At 33.1% G+C, this 21055-nt stretch overlaps 1 protein-coding gene across 4 annotated transcripts in view; it reads right to left on the bottom strand.

Annotated features, from left to right (window-relative positions):
* The window catches only part of CWC27 (CWC27 spliceosome associated cyclophilin), a 249514-nt gene that overhangs the window by 211107 nt on the left and 17352 nt on the right, over positions 1 to 21055 (bottom strand). For all 4 annotated transcript variants that reach the window (XM_082383187.1, XM_082383188.1, XM_082383189.1 and 1 more), the window contains 6 exons: positions 19832 to 19928; positions 10680 to 10792; positions 8312 to 8455; positions 6179 to 6277; positions 5465 to 5568; positions 3700 to 3769 (listed from right to left, as the gene is read on the bottom strand). In XM_082383187.1, coding sequence (XP_082239313.1) covers positions 3700 to 3769; positions 5465 to 5568; positions 6179 to 6277; positions 8312 to 8455; positions 10680 to 10792; positions 19832 to 19928 — 627 coding nt within the window. The remainder of the gene's footprint in view (positions 1 to 3699; positions 3770 to 5464; positions 5569 to 6178; positions 6278 to 8311; positions 8456 to 10679; positions 10793 to 19831; positions 19929 to 21055) is intronic.

Raw genomic sequence — 21055 nt, 5'->3', positions numbered from 1 at the left:
CAAAATTAATAAGGCAGAAAGAAAAGGGTATAATGTTTGAATACTACACAATAAGAACACAGTCATACATTTCTTGTGTAATAAAGCAAAAAGAATGTTTTTAAAAGCAAAATATAAGTATCACAAGAAAGGTAGACGTTAGATCAGAAAAAGAAAAGATTAAGAAAACCTGGAAAAGACATTTAGAAAAGATAGTATTCTAGGTGTTGAAAATAAATATGACTTTGACATTCAGAAGTGGGATAGAACACTTCAGGCAGGGGAAAGAACATGAACGAAGACACACAAAAAGGAAAATACAAGGCATATATGTAGAGCAGCAAATATTTCAGATCTGTTAACACAGTGTTTCCTACATTTCCCAGGTAAGATTTCCAGTGAATTCATTAAAAGTACAGATTCTCAGGTTTCTCGCTCGGAGATTTTGATTCAGTAGGTCTGAGATGGGGTCTAGGAATTTAAATTTTTTTTAAAGTACTACAAGTGATTTTTTTATTACTAGGGAAGTTTAAGAAGCATTAGACTAAAGGACAGAGTTGGCAAAGGGGAGTCATGAAAGAAAAAGCTTGAAATAATAGGCCAAGGAATTTGGCCTTATTTCTACAGTCAACAGAAAGCAACTATAACATCTTAATCAGGCTTCAGGAAGACTATTCTGATAGTAATGAGTGGAAGGGAAAAAAGAGAAGGGAGATGGGAGACCAGTCTGTAGACTAGGGCTGCAGCCCAGGCTAGAGATAATAAAGCCTGGAACAAGGGTAATAGTAAAATAAATTAAAAAGAAAAAAGATTTGAGATACGCCATGGATGAAAAATTGGTAGAACAGTTCAACTAACTGGTTGTGCAAGGAAAAAAATAAGAAAAATGTCAACTAAATCTAAAATTCTTCTTTAGGGGGCACTGATACTAGGGAATTAGAAAGAGAAGTCACAGAACAGGGAGAAGTTTGGGAAGAAAAGATAATGAATTAAGCCTTGGCTAGGGCTTGGGTAACAAGTGAGATATTTAAATATAGAGATGTCTAGTAGACAGCTGGAGAAAAGAAAAGTAAGTCAGCCTAGAGATATAGATTTGAGAGTCTGAAACAAACATTTGATAATTTTATCACAGAGCGCCCTCAATTAAAAAGTCAGACAAGAGAAATGTGATGACACTATACTAGAGTTATCCTACTTATTTGATAATGGACTGTGGGTTGCAATTTTCTTGGCAAAGAGGAAAGAATTTACTTGGTCTTTCTACTGTTTAAAGTGTTTTACAGGTTTAAGAGCAAACATAAAAAGCAAGCTAGAACTATCGGTGGTATCTTTCACATTTCAACCTTGTAGCAAACACAAATTGCTTTTGGAGTATCCAGTTCACTATAATTCAGTAGAAGTTAAATATTATTTTTTTTTTCTGTTTTTACTTTGTGCAAAGTAAGCAGCAGGAGGAAGGTATGCTTTAAACATTTAAGACATGCTGTTGCTACCAATAGAAAAAATTCAAACTAATCTCCTAGTAGAGTCAATCTCAAAGTAATTGTGCACAAAAGTTATTTTAGACCAGAAATTTAATTCAACAAAAGATTGACAGAAAAATTCCTTTTGCCTACACTTGCTCTACAAGGCTGCTAAACTTAGTACTATCCAGGACCCCAGGGAAGTTAGGGAAGGGCAGTGCGCCGACTGCATTGAGCTGCCCCCCACCCCAGAATGCTGTGCTACCAGTGAAATTTCTTGCCAGCCTTTTAGAAGGAGGCAGCTTTTGCAGCATTCAAAATCACATTAGACACTTTAATAGCTATAAAAACCTAAGGTCAAAATTCTGATTCCACGACCTCCTAATTACACAGTCTTAGGCAAGCAACTTAACATCTCAGTATTGATTTCGTCATTTACAAAACAGGAATAATAACATCTATATCACATGGTTGTTATAGAGATTACATAAAATAAATACTTAGCACGGATGAGAAAAAAAATCATTACAATGCAGTATAACAAGTGTTTGATGGCTCAGCCTGGGTGAAAGTTGTCTTGGGGAGGGAGGTAGAGGTAGTGAGGAGTTAATAATGGAGGTAAATTTTAAAAGGAAAAATAAAAATTAGCCAAATAAAGGAGAGCACACACTCCAAGCAAAGGAAAAAGAGGGGTGGGGGGGGACACTGGGGATGGCATGGATATGCAAGAAAACTTGACATCTTCACAAAACATCAGTGAAAGGGAATCCTGGCAATTCCTAGATCTAACATTCATGATTTTTTCCATTTACAAATATACCTGCAGGATTGTGACATATAGTGAATCTTTCAGTTTGATTAGGGACAAATTTGAATCATGAATAATATAAGACTAGTATACTGACGATGACTTCTGAGATACCAGGGGGACAGAGTGATTGGTGATGTTGATAAGGAATAGGAAAAGGAGGTTTTCATGTAAAGATGAATTTAATTTTGATATCTAAAATACAGATGTTTCCTAAAGGCAACTCAGAAAGAGGGATAAGAGCCCAGAAGAAATATTTGGCCTTGTCTCCTAGAGTTCAGAATGTTAGTATACATGTGGTAACTGAATCCATGGTATCAAATAGATCAGTCAAGGATACTGAAGACAGCAAAAAAAAAAGACTAAATATTTCTTACACATGTCCATTCTAATTCAGTTTTAATGTAATGGGTATAAATAGAGTGCTTACTATATGCCCAATATTAGCCTACCAAAACCAGGCTCAATGATGAGGGAAGCACGTGGATAAAGAAGTAAAGACAAGGGTAAAAATAATGTGCTTTTAAGTCGATGCTATTATAAGTGTCAGTAAGAAATAGGTGACCACATCAAGCAAGTAAGGTAGTACTAGGTTACAGAGTTTTAATTACATACTACAGTAAAGACTTTGAATCTTATCCTTTAGGTCTCAGTGTTCACTAATTTTTAAGAAAGAAAGACATACGAAAATTTGGGGGAGTAAAAACCCTTGAAGATGATTTTCTTGGGGCATATTTGTCAGAATCACTGCTTTAAACAATGGTGGGGCACTGTAGGTGTTTCAGCAATGAGTACTGTGATGAAAGTGATATTGAGGAAAACCATACTTAAAGGCCTATGGCAAGCACTGGTGGGATAAAGGCCAGGAGGCAATGTATAATCTTGAGACTTAGATTTTATAGTGAGACAGATGTAGGTTCAACTCCCAGCTCTAGCTACTTACTAGTTATGTGACTTTGAGCAAATTACAACCTATTAACACCTTAACTTATTCATAGGTAAAATGGGAATGATAATTCCTATCTTAAAGAGCTGTGATGAGAATTAATGAAACGATTAGATACATATAAATGATACTAAAATGAATATAAGAGCTTTGGTCTGTCACTGTTTATTACAGTAATGATAATTACTAAATCAACTAGCAATCCAATTAAACCAAGCATAATTAAAATCTGAATCACAAAATTAAATCATTCTTTAACTCTAGTTGTAACTGATTTTTTAAAATGCCAGATTAAAAAAAAAAAAAAACTATCTCAAATCATCTCAGAAGTTGCAAATACTACTGACCACAAATCATTTTATGAATTGGTTCAGTGAACACTTACTGAATGTGTACCATGTAAAACATGCTGTGCTATGTATAGCAGGAGATTAAAAAATGAGTGAGATATAGACCCTAATCTCTTTTATAATTCAGAACAAAGGGCAAATTAAGAGTTTTACCTGACTAACTCGATTTACTTCCTCCTCTTCTTCCTCAGCTTCCTCTCCAAATGAAAGTAAACTAAAATTTCTGATCAGAAATAAAGAAAAAAAAAGAAGGAAAAAAGAATTAAAGAAAGAAAATTTAGGAAGAAAAAGTTAAACAAAACTTATAAATATCCTACTTTCAAAGCAATAGAACCATTAAATACACTAAGTCAAGCATGACAGAAATAATTAAAGCTTTTTATATTTACCAAAACTGGTTAGCAAAATGGGGATTTCTAAAAAACCAATAAACATATAGCTCTGAGAGTACTACAAATGGGAAGCAATTTATCTAGTGTCTGCCAAAACAATCTTAATATTTTAAAATTAATAAGTTAAACAAAATTGTCAAAAAAAGCAAAAAATTTAGCTAACCAAATGGTACATGGGAAGAAAAATCAAGTTTGTCTTTTTTGAGCCTTCAAATTAATATATCACAAGGAAGATAAATAATAAGTTATTAAAACTCTCCTTTCAAATATTGGAAAAATAAAAGATTTGGCCACAAAAGAGGAATTTCATTTCAAAACTTAGATATAATCAATAACTACCTCATCATCCCTATTATATTTGCTATGAATTAAAAACAAAAACAAAAATATCCAACTTTTGGGCTTGTTGTCAAGATAAATCACAGTTATGGAATATTATATCTGAATATAGTGACAGTGACCTTTCACCCAGAAATAAATTAGTTAAAATAAATAATTAAAAATAAAAGGAAATCAAATATATAGCTGTATAAGAAGTTATTCTGCCACAAGATATCAACTGCTTATTAAAGTATCTGGCTCATATTTGACAGTTTAATAACAGCAACTTAACTTACTTACATTGTAGGATATCAAGAAAAGAAATGAATATGTATTGAATACCTACACTATTGGGTGTTTTCAAATTCCCCTTCTCATTTAATTTTCATTATAACCAGGTGTTGTATTATAAATCTCCATTTTATAAGATGGGGAAACTGAAGCTCAGAAAGATTAATAAACTTTGCTTCTTATAACTGGGGTAGGCAGTATTATACTTAAAACTGTCTGACTCTAACACTTATAAGTACAATAAAATTCCTAATATGACGTTACAGTTCAGTGAAGAGTAAGTTGAAATCCAACTCTCTGATATCTATTTTAATAAAATAGACAAAATCAATAATGTAAAGAATATTGTTCACAAATTACTGAAATTTATTAAAAGAAGAAATTTCTATTTTTAGAAAACTATCCTTAGGAAATAATCCAGAATACAGAAACAGCTTTATGTTTAAATATATTTATAAGATTATTTTAATAGCACCAAAAAACAAGAGTGAGAAGTTAAATAATGTAACCATGTGGTCATTATATCCTTCATACTTTACTTTCCAAGTTCTTTATCCTGAGCATGTATTAATGGAAAAACAAGTAAAAAACAAAAAAAATTTCTCAATAACTCATTTACATATATAAGTCTTGTAGTGATCATAAATATTTACCTACTTATTAACACAGATTTCATATGGAAATCTCAGACAATACTTATTTACCTTAAGTTTTTAAAGTTATATACTGTCTTTGAATATAAGAAATGTACATTTAGAAAAACACACACACAATATAACTTAGATGGTACCTCTTGGTCCAAACTGACCTCCCCCTCACTACTAAACAATTGTTACTAAAGGAAATAAAGTGAACTAAATGAATCAGTGTTGCTTTTCAAGCTGAGGAGAAAATCTTTCTACTCTGATTATTACTTTGTGCCTCTGGGTTTCAATTTCTTTACTTCCTCCTCTGGTTTCTCTTTTTTTGGCTTTTTTATTTCTCTTGGAATGATGTCATCAAAAGGATTAAACAAAACCTATGGAAAGAAATATTTTGAAAACATGATTCAATTTTTTAAAATTTCACAAAAACTTAAAACCAATATTTAATTATGTTGCCATTAGTGTCTATAATTTTTCCTCACATAACCACTACAAGCATAATGATATATACTTCCACTTACATGGCCTCACTGGATTCTCCCAGTAATCCAATATGCTATTAAGTAAAAGGTATTTTATCCCTATTTTACAAAAGGGAAAAATATTCAAGAAAACATAATACATAGTAAGAGAGACAAACTCAGGTATTTTGACTCCAAATCAAATGCTCTAACGTCCTTGCTTCCTCAATGAAGAATCACTCTTAAATTACCTAAGATATCACTTCACTGGGCTAAATAAACCTAATTCATCCAGCTTTCCATTATGAGTCGAGTATTGCACTCATTGGATTACCAGCTAAAGTTTCATCTTTGAATTCGAAATCTTCAATTAAAAAAATTCTTAATCACAAACTGTGACTAAATTACAGAGATAAAATCTAAGTAGTGATGTTAATTTCATCTGATAATTTAACAATACAAATAATCAATTTCTCTTAAGTGATAATTTAAGTAATGTATCTCATAATAATCATGCTCCTACCTCACAACATTTTATTTTGTGTGGATTACGTGGTCTTTCTTCATCATCAATGTCTACTTCTGTCAGTCGCAGCATGTTATATACTGTATCCCCTGTAACCTATCAAATAAAAAAGAAAATTTAATTGAAAAATATTAAATTCATTCTTTGAAATAAGGGAGGACTTTTGAAAATATTTTTTAAATAATTGAAAGGGAATTTCATATTGTTATATATGAGTATATGCATTAAATACTGTAAAAAAGCAACATCATCCTAAGGGGAAAAGGCATTGATGAAGTTTAATCCCTTAGTAAGATTTTTGAGAAATTTCCAGTATATACTTAATGTCAGTTTTTATTAAAAATATAATGCCAAATAACCTTCTGAATGACTACTTTTTGTTCAAACATTATAAACAAATTTACACTTTAGAATAGGGTAGATCAAGCAAATAACAATAACAATGTGGTAAGTGCTCTGCAGACATTATTAAAGGCATTCTCCAAAGAGATAAAGTTGATTGTTCTTAGAGGTCGGCCCAGGTCTGCTAGAGTGGGCCAAATACATATTTCAGGGAATCGTATACAGAACATCCAATGATTCCACTTTAGGTTCGTTTTACTTTTAGTAAGGATACGAAAGAGTAATATAACCCAGATAACTTCTAAGCCCTGGCAGTTATATCAAACAAAAGAGAAAAGGAATTTTTAAAAAAGACATTATCTCGTTAAATGAGATAAAACATCCTAAAAGTAGGTACTATCATTATCTTGCTTTTCCAGATAAGAAAATTGCCGTTCAAAGAAGTTATACAGCTGACAGTGAAGGCCATTCTGACTTGTAACCACTATGCTATACTTTGTCTCTAATGTGTAAGTTATATAACATCAATTGTAAACAATGGTAACATAAATCTCATTTTATTATATACTTATTTTTTGTAAATAATAGGAAGGAAAATCTGTGAACATCAGACAACCTGTGTTGGAGTGGCTCAAATGTGCCAATGCATATTTCTTAATCCACGTTGTTAAGTATTAAGCAACAATACTGTATTGCATGTTTTTGGCATGACTCCTCTTATTCAACATTTCTCAAAAGTTCTAAAATAATACCAGTTTTCCAGTTGTGCTAAGTGTGTTCTTTCCCTTTTCATCTTTTGTCTAGGATAGGGGGAAACCATTCTTATTGAACCAGCAGAGGGAGCTGATGCACTAGTGATGTCTAACACGCCTAAGACTTAAACTATCTGGGAAAATATTGGAATATTTATGAAAAGGGAGAAGCATGAGAAAAAAAAATCTTCAGAATCCCTTTTAAAGAAAACTATTGAAAATTCTATGGAAATGACAATCTCTGATATGATGTTAAATGTAAGCAGGATTAAATAGGTATTGTTCAAAGTAATATTTCAGGCAAAAAGTTATAATGTTGGGACTTCCCTGGTGGAACAGTGGTTAAGAATCTACCTGCCAATGCAGGGGACACGGGTTCGATCCCAGGTCCAGGAAGATCCCACATGCCGCAGAGCAACTAAGCCTATGTGCCCCAACTACTGAGCCTGTGCTCCAGAACCCGCGAGCGACAACTACTGAAGCCCGCGTGCCTACAGCCTGTGCTCCACAACAAGAGAAGCCACCGCAATGAGCAGCCCGCACACTGCAACGAAGAGTAGCCCCCGCTCGCCACAACTAGAGAAAGCCCAGGCGCAGCAGTGAAGACCCAACGCAGCCAAAAATAAATAAATAAATAAATTTATTAAAAAAAAAAAAGTTTTAATGTTAACACAAGTTCCACTTTAAACTGAAGGGAATTCATCATTAACAAAATAAACTTTAAACTACTAAATGTTATTACCTAGGTGTCTTTCTAAAAATGTTAAAACAGTATCAGCTGAGTGACATAATAGTTAATAATACCATTAATACAATTTTAGAAAACAGAAAAATTTAAAGTTAAAACCAATGACTTGTTTGAAAAACACACACAAAAATTCAGGTGGTTCCTCATAGTTTATTATAACAGGAATATACAGTATTCCATCATTTTTAGAAATAATAAATAAATATCCTAGGGAATATTTTTATGAAGGCAGCTCTTAGGTAAGTTGATCATATATATCATAGAAGCCTAAGATAACTGGACACGAACCTTTCCAAAGATGGTGTGCTTATTGTTAAGTTCATCTGCTCGACCCAGCGTAAAGAAAAACTGACTGCCATTATCATGAGGACCAGCATTTGCCAGGGCAACCAGTCCTCTCCGATTAAAACGCAACCGTGAGTGGAATTCATCCTGAAGCATTAAAAAAAAAAAAAGATTTAGTGAATGTCCTCAGTTATAAGGCCCTTCATATTTCAGCTAACAAGCAAGGTCCCACACAACTTCTAACCAAAAATGCTGAAGTTTTATTTAACTGATTTTCACATATAATCAAATCCAGTATCTATGGTTCCTTCAATTCTATTAAACTTCACTAGCCTGTAAGTATCTTCTAAATATACTCAGCCACAAATTTAGCCTATTTTGTGGAAAGCTTACTACTTACACAGAGGAAGGGAACTCAAGGGGAATGGATTTCTGAGTCATTTCCCTATTCTTCTCATCCCTCAAAGCCATCTAAGCTTTTAGAACCTTCTATTTTTTTTCTCCAGGATACCTACTTTTGAATCATTACAGAGTCTTCAACTATTCCCTTCCTGAGCCCATTCTAAATGTCATGAAACAATTGTTTTCTTCTTATTTTTTAATTCAAGGAATCTAGTATGATTATGTTACGTGCTTCACTGTGTTTTTTAAAGTCCTAAGTTGAATCCTCTCTGAACTGACACTGGTCCCATTTGACAGTTTTCAAAAGAGCAGGAGCAAGCCATTCTAAGGTGGTTTTCTTGCTAGGGTAGGGTTACATAACATATACATTAGTCTCTCAGTTAACAGAAGACCTGGTACTAGACTCATTTATAATATAGCCATGTTATGTAATCAATGTTTTTCAGAAAGGAAGTTCTGATTCCTTAATAAATTCATCTCAAGGGATTTGAACTCAAAGGGTCATAACTCTGGATACTGTATTAAAAATGACCTAATTGAAAAACTTACCAAGATATCTGTATTACTTGAATATAATAAGCAAAAATCTCAATTTAGAAAGGAATTGTCACAAAGAGCTATTCTGTTAAACCAAATAATAGAAAAAAGGAATGCTTCCTACCAGATGGAGGCTCTAAAATAATGAGATATCTCAATTTTGTAAAATATAAAATAGTCTAACAGTAACATTTGAGACTCTTTTATAACCATTTCACATGCTCTAAGGCCACTATCATATGAAAATTAAAGCAAACAGTTCAAGTATTTTTCTCAAGAATCATACAGTAACCCAGTATAAAATTAAAGGACATTCCAGACACTCTATCTAATTAGTATAAATTCGAAGTTTTAAAAAATTCACATATTTTAAGAGCTATTGATGCTTACTCATTAAAAGAACATAATATTGATACCATCAGATTAATAAATAACCCAGCTTTTAGCTTTTACTTGAACACACTGCTATCCTTTATATCTTAATTATGACATTAACTCTTTTTTTCTTTTTAGATCTATGTTGGCAGTTAACAAAGCACTGACCTATTCTTGATTAAAACCCACACCTCTTCTAACTTTTATGTTGCTTCTTCCTTCTGTTTCCCCTTGTGATTTCTTGTTACGGCATGCATTTTGTGCTACAAAGGTCTATTGTGTACAATTTAAAATGAATTCTGCTATGGACGGAATTGTGTCCTCTCATAGTTCGTATGTTGAAGTGCTAACCTACAGTGTGACTGTACTGGAGATAGGGCCCATAAGAAGATGAAAAAGGTTTAATGACTTCACAAGAGTGAAGTCCTAATCCAGTAGGGCTGGTGCCCTTATTAGAAGAGGAAGAAACACCAGAACGTTCTCTCTCCACCATGTGAAGACACAGCAAGAAGGCAGCCATTTGTAAGCCAGGAAGAGAAGCTTCACAGAACTGTATGCTAACACCTTGATCTTGGACTTCCTAGCCTCCAGAACTGTGAGAAATAAATTCCTATTGTTTAAACCACCCAGTCAGAGGTATTTTGTTATAGCAGTTCAAGCAGATTAATATAAATTCTATACTGTGTTAAATAAAATGTTTTAAAATAGGATGGCATATGCAATGTTCTAGAAATGTTTTACACATACAAAGTTGCTGAGATCAGATACAGTAAGATATCGGGAAATATGTTATATAGTCTTTTTTTCTGACTCACATTTTCCTCACTACCACCTTTAGCTCCATCTGAATTCAATCTAGCGTTAAACTTTGTGACAAGACAACTTAGAAAGAATGCTTGATGGGGTAAGTGCTGCTCTTATTCTGTATAATCCTAAGTATACGATAGACCCGATTTCATGCACTAACGTAAAATGCATTTTCCTCTGTGGGGCACAATCATTTTTGATTAAGCAATCCAAACTGACTTGAAAATAGATTAAAAAAATTCAGTCTCACCTTGAATGGGGCTCCATAGATAGACTCTCCACCAGTCCCTGTACCAGTAGGATCTCCCCCTTGGACTATAAAACCAGGTACAACTCTATGAAATATGGTGTTGTCATAATATGCTGGAAGAAAATAAAAATAATTTATCATTCTCTTTCTGATTTTTCATTGTTAGTGCAAAGAACTGCAACAGATTTCTGTATGTTAATCTTGGATCCTGCTACCTTGCTGAAATTGTTTATCAGTTCTAATAGTTTTTGTGTGGTGTCTAAGTTTTCTACATAGAGTATCATGTCATCTTCATATAATGACAATTTTACCTCTTCCCTTCCAATTTGGGTACCTTTTATTGCTTTTTCTTGTCTGACTGCCATGGCTAGGACTTCCAATACTATGTTGAATAGCAGTGGTGAGAGTGGGCATCCTTGTCTTCTTCCAGATTTTAGCAAGAAAACTTTCAGTTTTTCACCACTGCATATTATGTTGGCTGTAGGTTTGTCATAAATAGCTTTTATTATGGTGAGATATGTTCACTTCATACCCACTTTAGTGAGAGTTTTTATCATGAATGGATGCTGAATTTTATCAAATGCTTTTTCTGCATTTATTGAGATGATCATGTGGTTTTTGTTTTTTCTTTTGTTGACAAAACAATCCCTTTTAAAATCACATAAAAAATAAAATAAAATATGTAGGAATAAACCTGACCAAGGAGGTGAAAGACCTATATGCTGAGAACTATGAAACATTGATAAAGGAAACTGAAAATGATTCAAAGAAATGGAAAGATATCCATGCTCTTAGACTGGAACAATTAATATTGTTAAAATGGCCATACTACCCAAAGCAATCTACAGATTTAATGTGATCCCTATAAATTACCTATGACATTTTTCATGGAACTAGATCTAATAATCCTAAAATTTATATGGAACTACAAAAGACCCAGAATTGCCAAGCAATCCTGAGGAAAAAGAACAAAGCTGGAGGCATAACTCTTCAAGACCTCAGACAATACTACAAAACCACAGCAATCAAAACAGTGTGGTATTGGACCAAAAACAGATATATGGATCAATAGAAAGGAATAGAGGGCACACACCTATGGTCAATTAATCTTCAACAAAGGAGGCAAAAATACACAATGGAGAAAAGACAGTCTCTTCAACAAGTGGTGTTGGGAAAGTTGGACAACTGCATGTAAATCAATGAACTTAGAACACTCCCTCACACCATACACAACTACAAACTCAAAATGGCTTAAAGACTTAAATGGAAGACATGACACCATAAGACTCCTAGAAGAGAACATAAGCAAAACATTCTCTGACATAAATCATAGCAATGCTTTCTTAGGTCAGTCTCCCAAAACAAAAGAAATAAAAGCAAAAGTAAACAAATGGGACCTAATCAAACTTATAAGCTTTTGCACAGCAAAGAAAACCATATACAAAGTGAAAAGACAATCTACAGAATGGGAGAAAATATTTGCAAAACATGAAACTGACAGGGATTAATTTCAAAAATATACAAACAGTTCAATATAAACAAACAAACAAACAACCCAATCAAAAATGGGCAGAAGATATAAATAGACATTTCTCCAAAGAAGACATACAGATGGCTAACAGGCACATAAAAAGTTGCTCAACATCACTAATAATTAGAGAAATGCAAATCAAAACTATAATGAGGTATCAACTCACATCAGTCAGAATGGCCATCATGAAAAAGTCTACAAATAATAAATGCTGGAGAGGTGTGGAAAAAAGGGAACCCTCCTACACTGTTGGTGGGAATGTAAATTGGTGCAGCCACTATGGAGAACAGTATGGAGGTTCCTTAAAATAACTTAAAATAGAGTTACCATATGATCCAGCAATCCCACTCCTGGGCATATATCCGGAAAAGACAAAAACTCAAATTTGAAAAGATACATGCACCCCATTGTTCATACGGCATTATTTACAATAGCCAAGACATGGACGCAACCTAAGTGTCCATCAACAGCTGAACGGATAAAGAGGATGTGGTATATATATATATTACTCAGCCATAAAAAGGAATGAAATAATGCCATTGGCAGCAACATGAATGTACTAGAGATTATCATATAAAGTGAAGTAAGTCAGAGAAAGACAAATATCATATGATATCACTTATATGTGGAATCTAAAAAATGATACAAATGAACTTAATTACAAAACAGAAAGAGACTCACAGACATAGAAAACATAGAAAAAAAACTTATGGTTACCAAAGGGGAAAGGGGTGGGGAGGGATAAAACAGGAGTTTGGGATTAACAGATACACACTACTATATATATAAAATAGATAAACAACAAGGACCAATGTATAGCACAGAAAACTATATCTTGCAATAACCTATAATGGAAAAAAATCTGAGAAAGAATATCTATCTACCTATATCTATATATATATATCTGAATCACTTTGTTGTACACCTGAAACTAATACAACATTGTAAATCAACCATAGTTTAATAAAAGAAAAATTTATCAATGTCTAAAACTAAGTGTATCTATAGTTATCAGAGTAAATACAACTAGTCACAAGATTTTTTCCCCCAGAACGTTAAATAGGCTCCTAAACCAAAAGCTTTTCTTCCTTACTTATTATAAAATATCTACTCAAAACAGAACAATTTCTATAGAAACCATGGTAGTGGTTGTTCCGTATCTACTTTCAGGATTCTCTTAAACTCCGGATTACAGTTTTCAAAATAAAAATTGGAGAGTTTTGGTATAGATCTGTGGTTCTCAACTGGGGGTTGGAGAAGCAGCAATTTTCTCCGTAGGGGACACTTGTCAATGTCTAGAAATGTTTGGTTTTCACACATGGGAGATGTTACTGGCATCTAGTAGGTAGAGGCCAGGGATACTGGTAAACATCCTACAAAGCACAGGAAGCCCCTACAACAAAGAATTACTGGCTCAAAATATCAACAGTGCTGGATTGAGAAACGCTCATAGAGATAAATACCTTATTTCCTAATTCTTCCTCTTCTCCCCATAGAAAATTAACTTATACAAACAACATACAAACCCAAAATATATCAAAATTACTCACTGATTATAGGTTTAGCACCATCAATGCACCCTCCTCAAGAAATTTTCAATAAATAAAACAATCAACACAATACATGAGTCCAATTAGACTCTCAGTAAGTTTGCTAAATGACTGAAGAAAATTACTTATATTTATATATAAATATATTAATTGGAAGTTATAAACATACAAGAGAAATCATATATGATCTCCTAATTGGTTGAGTTGGATTCAGTTATTGAGCATAGTCATAATTTAATCATATGCTGAGGAATGCAAAGCAAAGAGATGGAAAGAGCATAGTTCACTAAAGTCTTTACTGAGCTGCAGAACTTCTGGACACCAGATTTCTTATCACAGAGGATGATAAATGTCTTCATTAATTAAATAATTTTGAGTTGAGTCTTCTATTACTTGAAACTGAACCAACCCAACTCATTCAATGACAGATACTTATCAAGTGCCTACTGTGGGCCAGACACTGTAATGATACAATTACTGACATAATTCATAAAACACCAATTACATGAGTACTTTGTGATACTTTATTAGTCAAAACATGACTATGGTTTATCATAATTCATGAAGTACTATAATATTGTGGCTTGCAGGCACCCTCATAATTATTTACATTTGCAAGCTATAACTGGAAATAAAATACACATTTTAAAAAATGTAATCTGTAATCTAACAACTGTATCCAGTTCATAGGATGGATTGGAAGAAGTAGAAAGGAAGATTAATGGATTTTTTTCAATCGCTTCTCCCAGTGAAGAGCTGTTAGGCTATATTAACAAGAACTCCCCAGTACAGACAAGTTCTCCTTGGTTACAAACCAGAAACTGTAAAAATCAAGAAGTCTACAAGTATTTCTCCTGTATCCCTAAGTAACCATTTACTCTGATTAAAAATGTATATAGCAGTCAGGAATTCTGAGCCTTGCCTCTTGTTAGCTGTGCAACCTTAAACTCAATTTTCTTTCTTTCTTTTTCTCTTTTTTTTCCTCTCTCTTTTTTTTAATTGAGATATAATTGACACATAACATTTCACTAGTTTCAGATGTACAACATAGTGATTCAATATTTGTATATATTGTGATATATTCACGGACAATAAAACTAGTTAACATCCATCACCATACATAGTTACAAAATTATGTTTCTTGTGATGAGAACTTTTAAGATCTACTGTCTTAGCAACTTCCAAATATGCAATACAGTATTATTAACTACAGTCATCATACTGCATATGTAATTTTCTCATTATAAAACTAATAATATAAATTAACTTACAGTGCTGTTCCGAAGATTAAATAAGATAATGTGGAGGCAACCTATAAATTTTCAAGGTCAAAACAAATGTGAGGTCAGACTTTAATATTTTCACTTAAGTTCTACGAATCCATACTCAAATTTGAATATAATACTTACCCGAGTCTGTATCAAAAAATAAAAATAATCTTTTATGCCCATAATATGCAATCAACAGTTTTATTATTTTTTTTGAATTTTATTTATTTTTTTATACAGCAGGTTCTTATTAGTCATCCATTTTATACACATCAGTGTATACATGTCATTCCCAATCTCCCAATTCATCACACCATCACCACCACCCGCCACTGCTTTCCCCGCCTTGGTGTCCATACATTTGTTCTCTACATCTGTCTCAATTTCTGCCCTGCAAACGGGTTCATCTGTACCATTTTTCTAGGTTCCACATATATGCGTTAATATGCGATATTTGTTTTTCTCTTTCTGACTTACTTCGCTATGAGTCTCTGTGACAGATTCATCCACATCTCTACAAATGACCCAATTTCGTTCCTTTTTATGGCTGAGTATATATGTACCACATCTTCTTTACCCATTCGTCTGTTGATGGGCATTTAGGTTGCTTCCATGACCTGGCTATTGTAAATAGTGCATGCAATCAACAGTTTTTGAGCACATGATCAGATTTACTTTTTCAAAGGATCACTTAAACTCCATAACGAAGAACTGATTGGAAGTAACAAGGTGGAGAGAGAGAGAGCAACTGTTGTCCTAAGAGTCAAGACATGACTATGGCTTATTTTGTGAGGCACAGATTCAAGAATTCCCTAGGAAGCAGGATCTATAAGGCTCAGAGATCTATTAGATATGAGGGAAGGGGGACATGAAAGAGGTCTTTATTACTTGTGCTTTCAAATTTTAAAATTACCCATCTTATTTCTTTTTCCTATTTCCTATTAAGTCTTTCAGTGATGTTGGATTTTAACTTTAAGCTTTCCTTTATTTTCCTAATTATATTCTTGTTGGATAAATGAAATTATTATAATACTACATATATTGAATAGAAATTTCCTATAATTTCTCTACACCTTAAATTTTGTATTCTATTGTGCCTAGAATTGCAAATTTCCAGATAATTTCCATATCCATTATTTCCACTTCCTTGTAATTTATTAATAATCACTGTTGAACTATGCATTTATAGTTACAGCTTACCACGTGCTTAAAAGATCTTCCTGCTTGCAATAATGTTTGACGTCCTTCTTAAATGTTTATGTATCATTCCCATAAGTATTTTGAAGAGGTTTTATTATCTCATTATGTGTGTTCATAATACCCTCCTGAATTTTCTCCACTATTGAAAAAAAGAAATTTACATGTATCTCAAATAGGAAATGAAGTTTCTATTCGGATGCCGTGAGTCTGCTATTTGTCATTATGTTTTTTATTTCTGGCTGTACAATGTATGGGTATCATGACATATTTTGACTAATTATATTTCTGCCCAAGTATTAATACACACAGGAATTTATATTTGCATTTTAATATCATGTATATCTGGTTCTTCTTCTAGAATTTTGCTTCGTGTTTAATTTTGTAAATACTATCATTAATAACTTTTTATTTAAATCTCCTTTGTGAGCTCTCTATTTTAGCCTCTTGGGTTTTTTTAAACAAACATTTTAGTTTTGTAAGATATTTCTTTAAACCTCTTACTATATACTTACGTTTGTAACTTCTAAAAAATTATTAAAACTCTTGTTAAAGGAGGAAGGGGATAAAAGATAACTGATGAAGCATGGACATTCAGGAGACAGGGCTGAGGTAAAATTTCACAAGAGTTAATAGTCACATAAAGTATAAAAATTTTGATTTTCTTATCTACTTCTCTTTCTGCTCCCCACTTTGTTTTTCAGACCTAAAATTCTACTCCTTCCTCATTCTTCAGAGGAACTAACAAAATTTTCAAAGATAACAAGCTTCCCTTTCCTTCTCTTCTTTTTTAACCTACTTTTTAAACTTATAATTTTTTAAAATTTTCATGCATTTTTAAATGTTTACCTAACTATCCTACAAAGACCTGAAATCCAAGATTAAGTCTGTGTAACTGTAAATGTTTTGTTTTCATAAAAACTAAAAACTCCCCCCAGACACAGAAAGACAAATACTGTATGTTCCCACTTATATGTGGAATCTAAAAAAGTTCAACTCATAGAAACAGAGAGTAGAATGGTGGTTGCCACAGGCTGGAGGTGATGGGGGAAATGGGAAGATGTTGGTCAAAAAGATACAAATTTTCAATTATAAGATGAATAAGTTCTGGGGATCCAATGCACAGCATGGTGATTTTAGTTAATAATACTGTATTGTATACTAGAAATTTGTACATCTCATGTTCTCACCACATACACTCACACAAAAAGGTAACTATGTGATGTGGCAGATATGTTACTTAACTTGATTGTGGTAATCATTTCACAATGTATACATATATTAAGTCATCACATTGTACACCTTTAAAAAAATCATGTTGTATAATCTAAATATATACAATTTTTGTCAATCATACCTCAGTAAAGCTGGGAAAAAAAATACTAAGAATTTCCCTTTAACTGTGAACACCATTTTAGTTGAGAGCCATATCTGAGGCTGTGCTCCCACTTGCTCATTTTTATTCATTTGCTTTTTAATTTTGGAAATCGTGTCTTTTTTTTAAAATATTGATATGACCATTACAAGATCTAGAAATATTATCACTTGTTTAAATCATATAATCAGAGAATTAAGATGAGGTTCTCTGAATTAAATTTTTAAAACCTTGACTTTATTCATTTAAGAGCTTTATTTAAATTAGTTTTCTCAGGCTTCTTGTTAGCCTTTGCAATAATAATTCTATTTCTCACCTATTCAATTAAAAGAATTGCTCTAGTTATTTTTTCTTATTATTTTCCTATTCTTTGTTCTTTCTTATTGTATTCTCATAAATAGGGAAATAATTTTTTAATGTTGTAATTAAGTTTCATCATCACCTAACTTAAGAACCTTATTTCTTCTTTCATTGTTATATTATATCCAGATGTTTTCTGTTTCTTCCATTCACCTGGTCATGGATTATAATTTACCATTTATTCTTTCTAATGTTTTTGTACTTTCACTCTTCTGTAAAATTTGAGCTTTTGATTCTTCAAAACTTCTTTCCAGAAACAAGTCTGACTTTTCAGTGTCTACTGTGTTTCTCGGCTCTGTTGACAGTTATTTGAGGCTTCTCTGACTGAACTACCTGTCTGATTCAATTTCCTTCCTGCCTGCCATAGCAATTATTAATAATGGTCTTTACAGATGTCTTCTTTTCTCTTTTTCTTTTTTGTCAGCTCGATTTTTTTTTGTTTTGGAGAGGCGGTTGTTTTTGTTTTGGTCTGGGTGGTTTTATTCCTTAAATCTTCCCCTGGTAATTTTCTGTTTGTTTAGTTATCTATTTGGAGAACTCTCACTGTACCCTACTACTGGTTATTTTGTATTCTCTTTCACATCTTGCTTTTGACTCAAAGTGCTGTTTTCTGATACCTTGAACTTCATTACTCAAATCTAAGAGTTACTAGTGACATTGATAATACCATCACTGAAAGCTGGCTGGAAGGCTTTGTGGAGAAAGTAGAATTTTGAATAGACATTAAAAAGTGGTGGAATTCCCTGGCGGTCCAGTGGTTAGGACTCAGTGCTTTCACTGCTGGGGCCCTGGGTTCAGTCCCTGCTGGGGGAACTAAGATCCTACAAGCCAGACCGCGTAGCCAAAAAAAAAAAAAAAAAAAAAAAAGTGATTTGAATAGAAAAAGAAGGGAAGAGAAAGTATTCCAAAAAGGCGAGGGAGGATATGAGAAGATTCAGGATATGAAGGAGGTATGAGTGGAAATGGGAAAGAACTGCTCAGGAAATAAAGATAATAGTCAACTGAAACCATGTGGTTATATGCAATGAAAAATAAAGTTGGAAAGCTAGGAAGCTAAGCTGCCTGAGGATTCAAATACCAGATGAATAAATGTGAGGGTAAAGAGATCAAAGATGAGAAAATGCAAGACCAGGTAAAAGGCAATTACAATCACGTCGGTGACAGTCAAGGCAGTCTGGGGAAGAAACTGGTAAATTTGGTTTTTATCAGTTTAGTTGCAGCTGACAGTAGAAGATTTGAGTAGAAAAGTCCACTAGGCAATTAGATATGTAAATCAGAGCTCAAAAGAGAAGAAATGGCTGGAATTCTATATTTGACAGTCACTTGGTTGGAAGTAACAATTGAAGAGTAAAGACAATAGAGAACTAAAGGCAATCTTAGGGAATACCCATATTTAGAGGATGAAAGAAAGAAGTGAAAACAGCCAAGGAGACCAAAAAAGACCAAAGTATTATTTGCTGAGATAAATATCTCTGTTAAAGACATAAAGATTAAAAAAAAAAAAATATACAGAGATTTATTGGGGGGGGAAGGATTTTTATCTCCTCTCTCCATTTCCTGACACACAGCTCAAGATGGTATCATTTATATCAACTCCCAGCATCCATTACCACTATTTAATACCAGTCTTCAATGTTATGGAAAAATACACTGCAGTTTATTTTATTTTATTTTTATTTATTTTTATTTATTTATTTTTGGCCACACCGTGCGGCATGTGAGATCTTAGTTCCCTGACCAGGGATTGAACCCATGACCCCTTCAGTGGAGGCACAGAGTCTTAACCACTGGACCACCAGGGAAGTCCCTGCAGTTTATTTTTAAATTAACAAAATTTCTCCTACAGAATAAAATTCAAGAATTATGATTACCTTCCAAACAAAGCTGAATGAAATTTCTGCAAGCTTTAGGAGCTTCTTTTGACCACAACTCTATGTCAATATCTCCAGCTGTAGTTTTCAATAAAACCTGTAGAAAGCATACAAAATCACTATGTTAATTATCATTTTGCTTAATGATGAGTTGATTGGCTGCTCAACTTAAAGTATTCACTACTGAATTTTCAATTTTAAAATAAAAATTAGAAACTTTGCTTGGTTTTGGTTATACTCAAAAAATTTCAAATATTCAGTACAAGTCACTGTACATTTATACCTTTCAAATACCATTTTCAGAAATAATTTCGGCTTTAAGAAAAAATAGCATATATGTTTTTGAATCACAGAAAAAAAACCTCATTCATTTAAAAATCAGTAATATAAACTTGTTTTAATTTAAAAAGTGTTCTACAGCATTTCTTCCAATAAAATTGGTGTAGCAAATTACGAAATTAAAGAACATTCCCATGAAATTACAGCACTGTAGGACAATTTTACAATTACCTTTTAACATATAAACACTCTACTTTTTCATTCAAAATCACGCCATTCCTAATTTACAAGGGAACATTCTTAATCTAATTCTGGGTTGTATATTACTAAAATGGTGTGTCTTAAAATTACTGTCTACGGTAAATGGAATCCTTTGATAGCCTTCTTTCCATAGCTCATGAAGGCAGTTACTCCTTGGTGCAACCAGCCATCTTGCAACAACCAAAATCCCTACTGAGCCCACAGGAGGAGACAGCTTATAACAGTCTTATTAATAACCACAAATAACCAAAAACAACGGAAAGCTCTAAATTTGAACACTGTGGCACAGCTGGAATCCAACTTCTCTAGTATCACTCCCCCCACACACCCACCCCACAGTGTGCCAAAGTAGATCAGTGTCAATCTGTGATGAATGGGCAATGATATATGACCATCACCGTCACTTTTGCTATAATTGCCTTTCAGTTTCTGTTTCAGAAGCTCAAATTAATTGCCATAATTTATGTAACACTGATGAATTTATTGTATCTTTTTGGGTTTTTACTGGCTACATAGTTCTCTTACAATTATGCTCCATGGGCGTGGAAGAGGTGAAAATATCTATACTGTGGTAGCTTTTAAAATGGTTCTTAACCCTTAAAGAAATATAAAAGAACTAAAAATGCAAATGTGCATGATTTTCTCAATCCATTACACTTTCTCTACAAAAAGAAGGGAACATTT

The sequence above is a fragment of the Balaenoptera borealis genome, assembly GCF_965194805.1.
Source record: "Balaenoptera borealis genome assembly, chromosome: 2".
NCBI lineage: Eukaryota > Metazoa > Chordata > Mammalia > Artiodactyla > Balaenopteridae > Balaenoptera > Balaenoptera borealis.
Note: the sequence above shows the minus strand (reverse complement) of the source record. Positions and strands in the feature narration are given on the sequence as shown.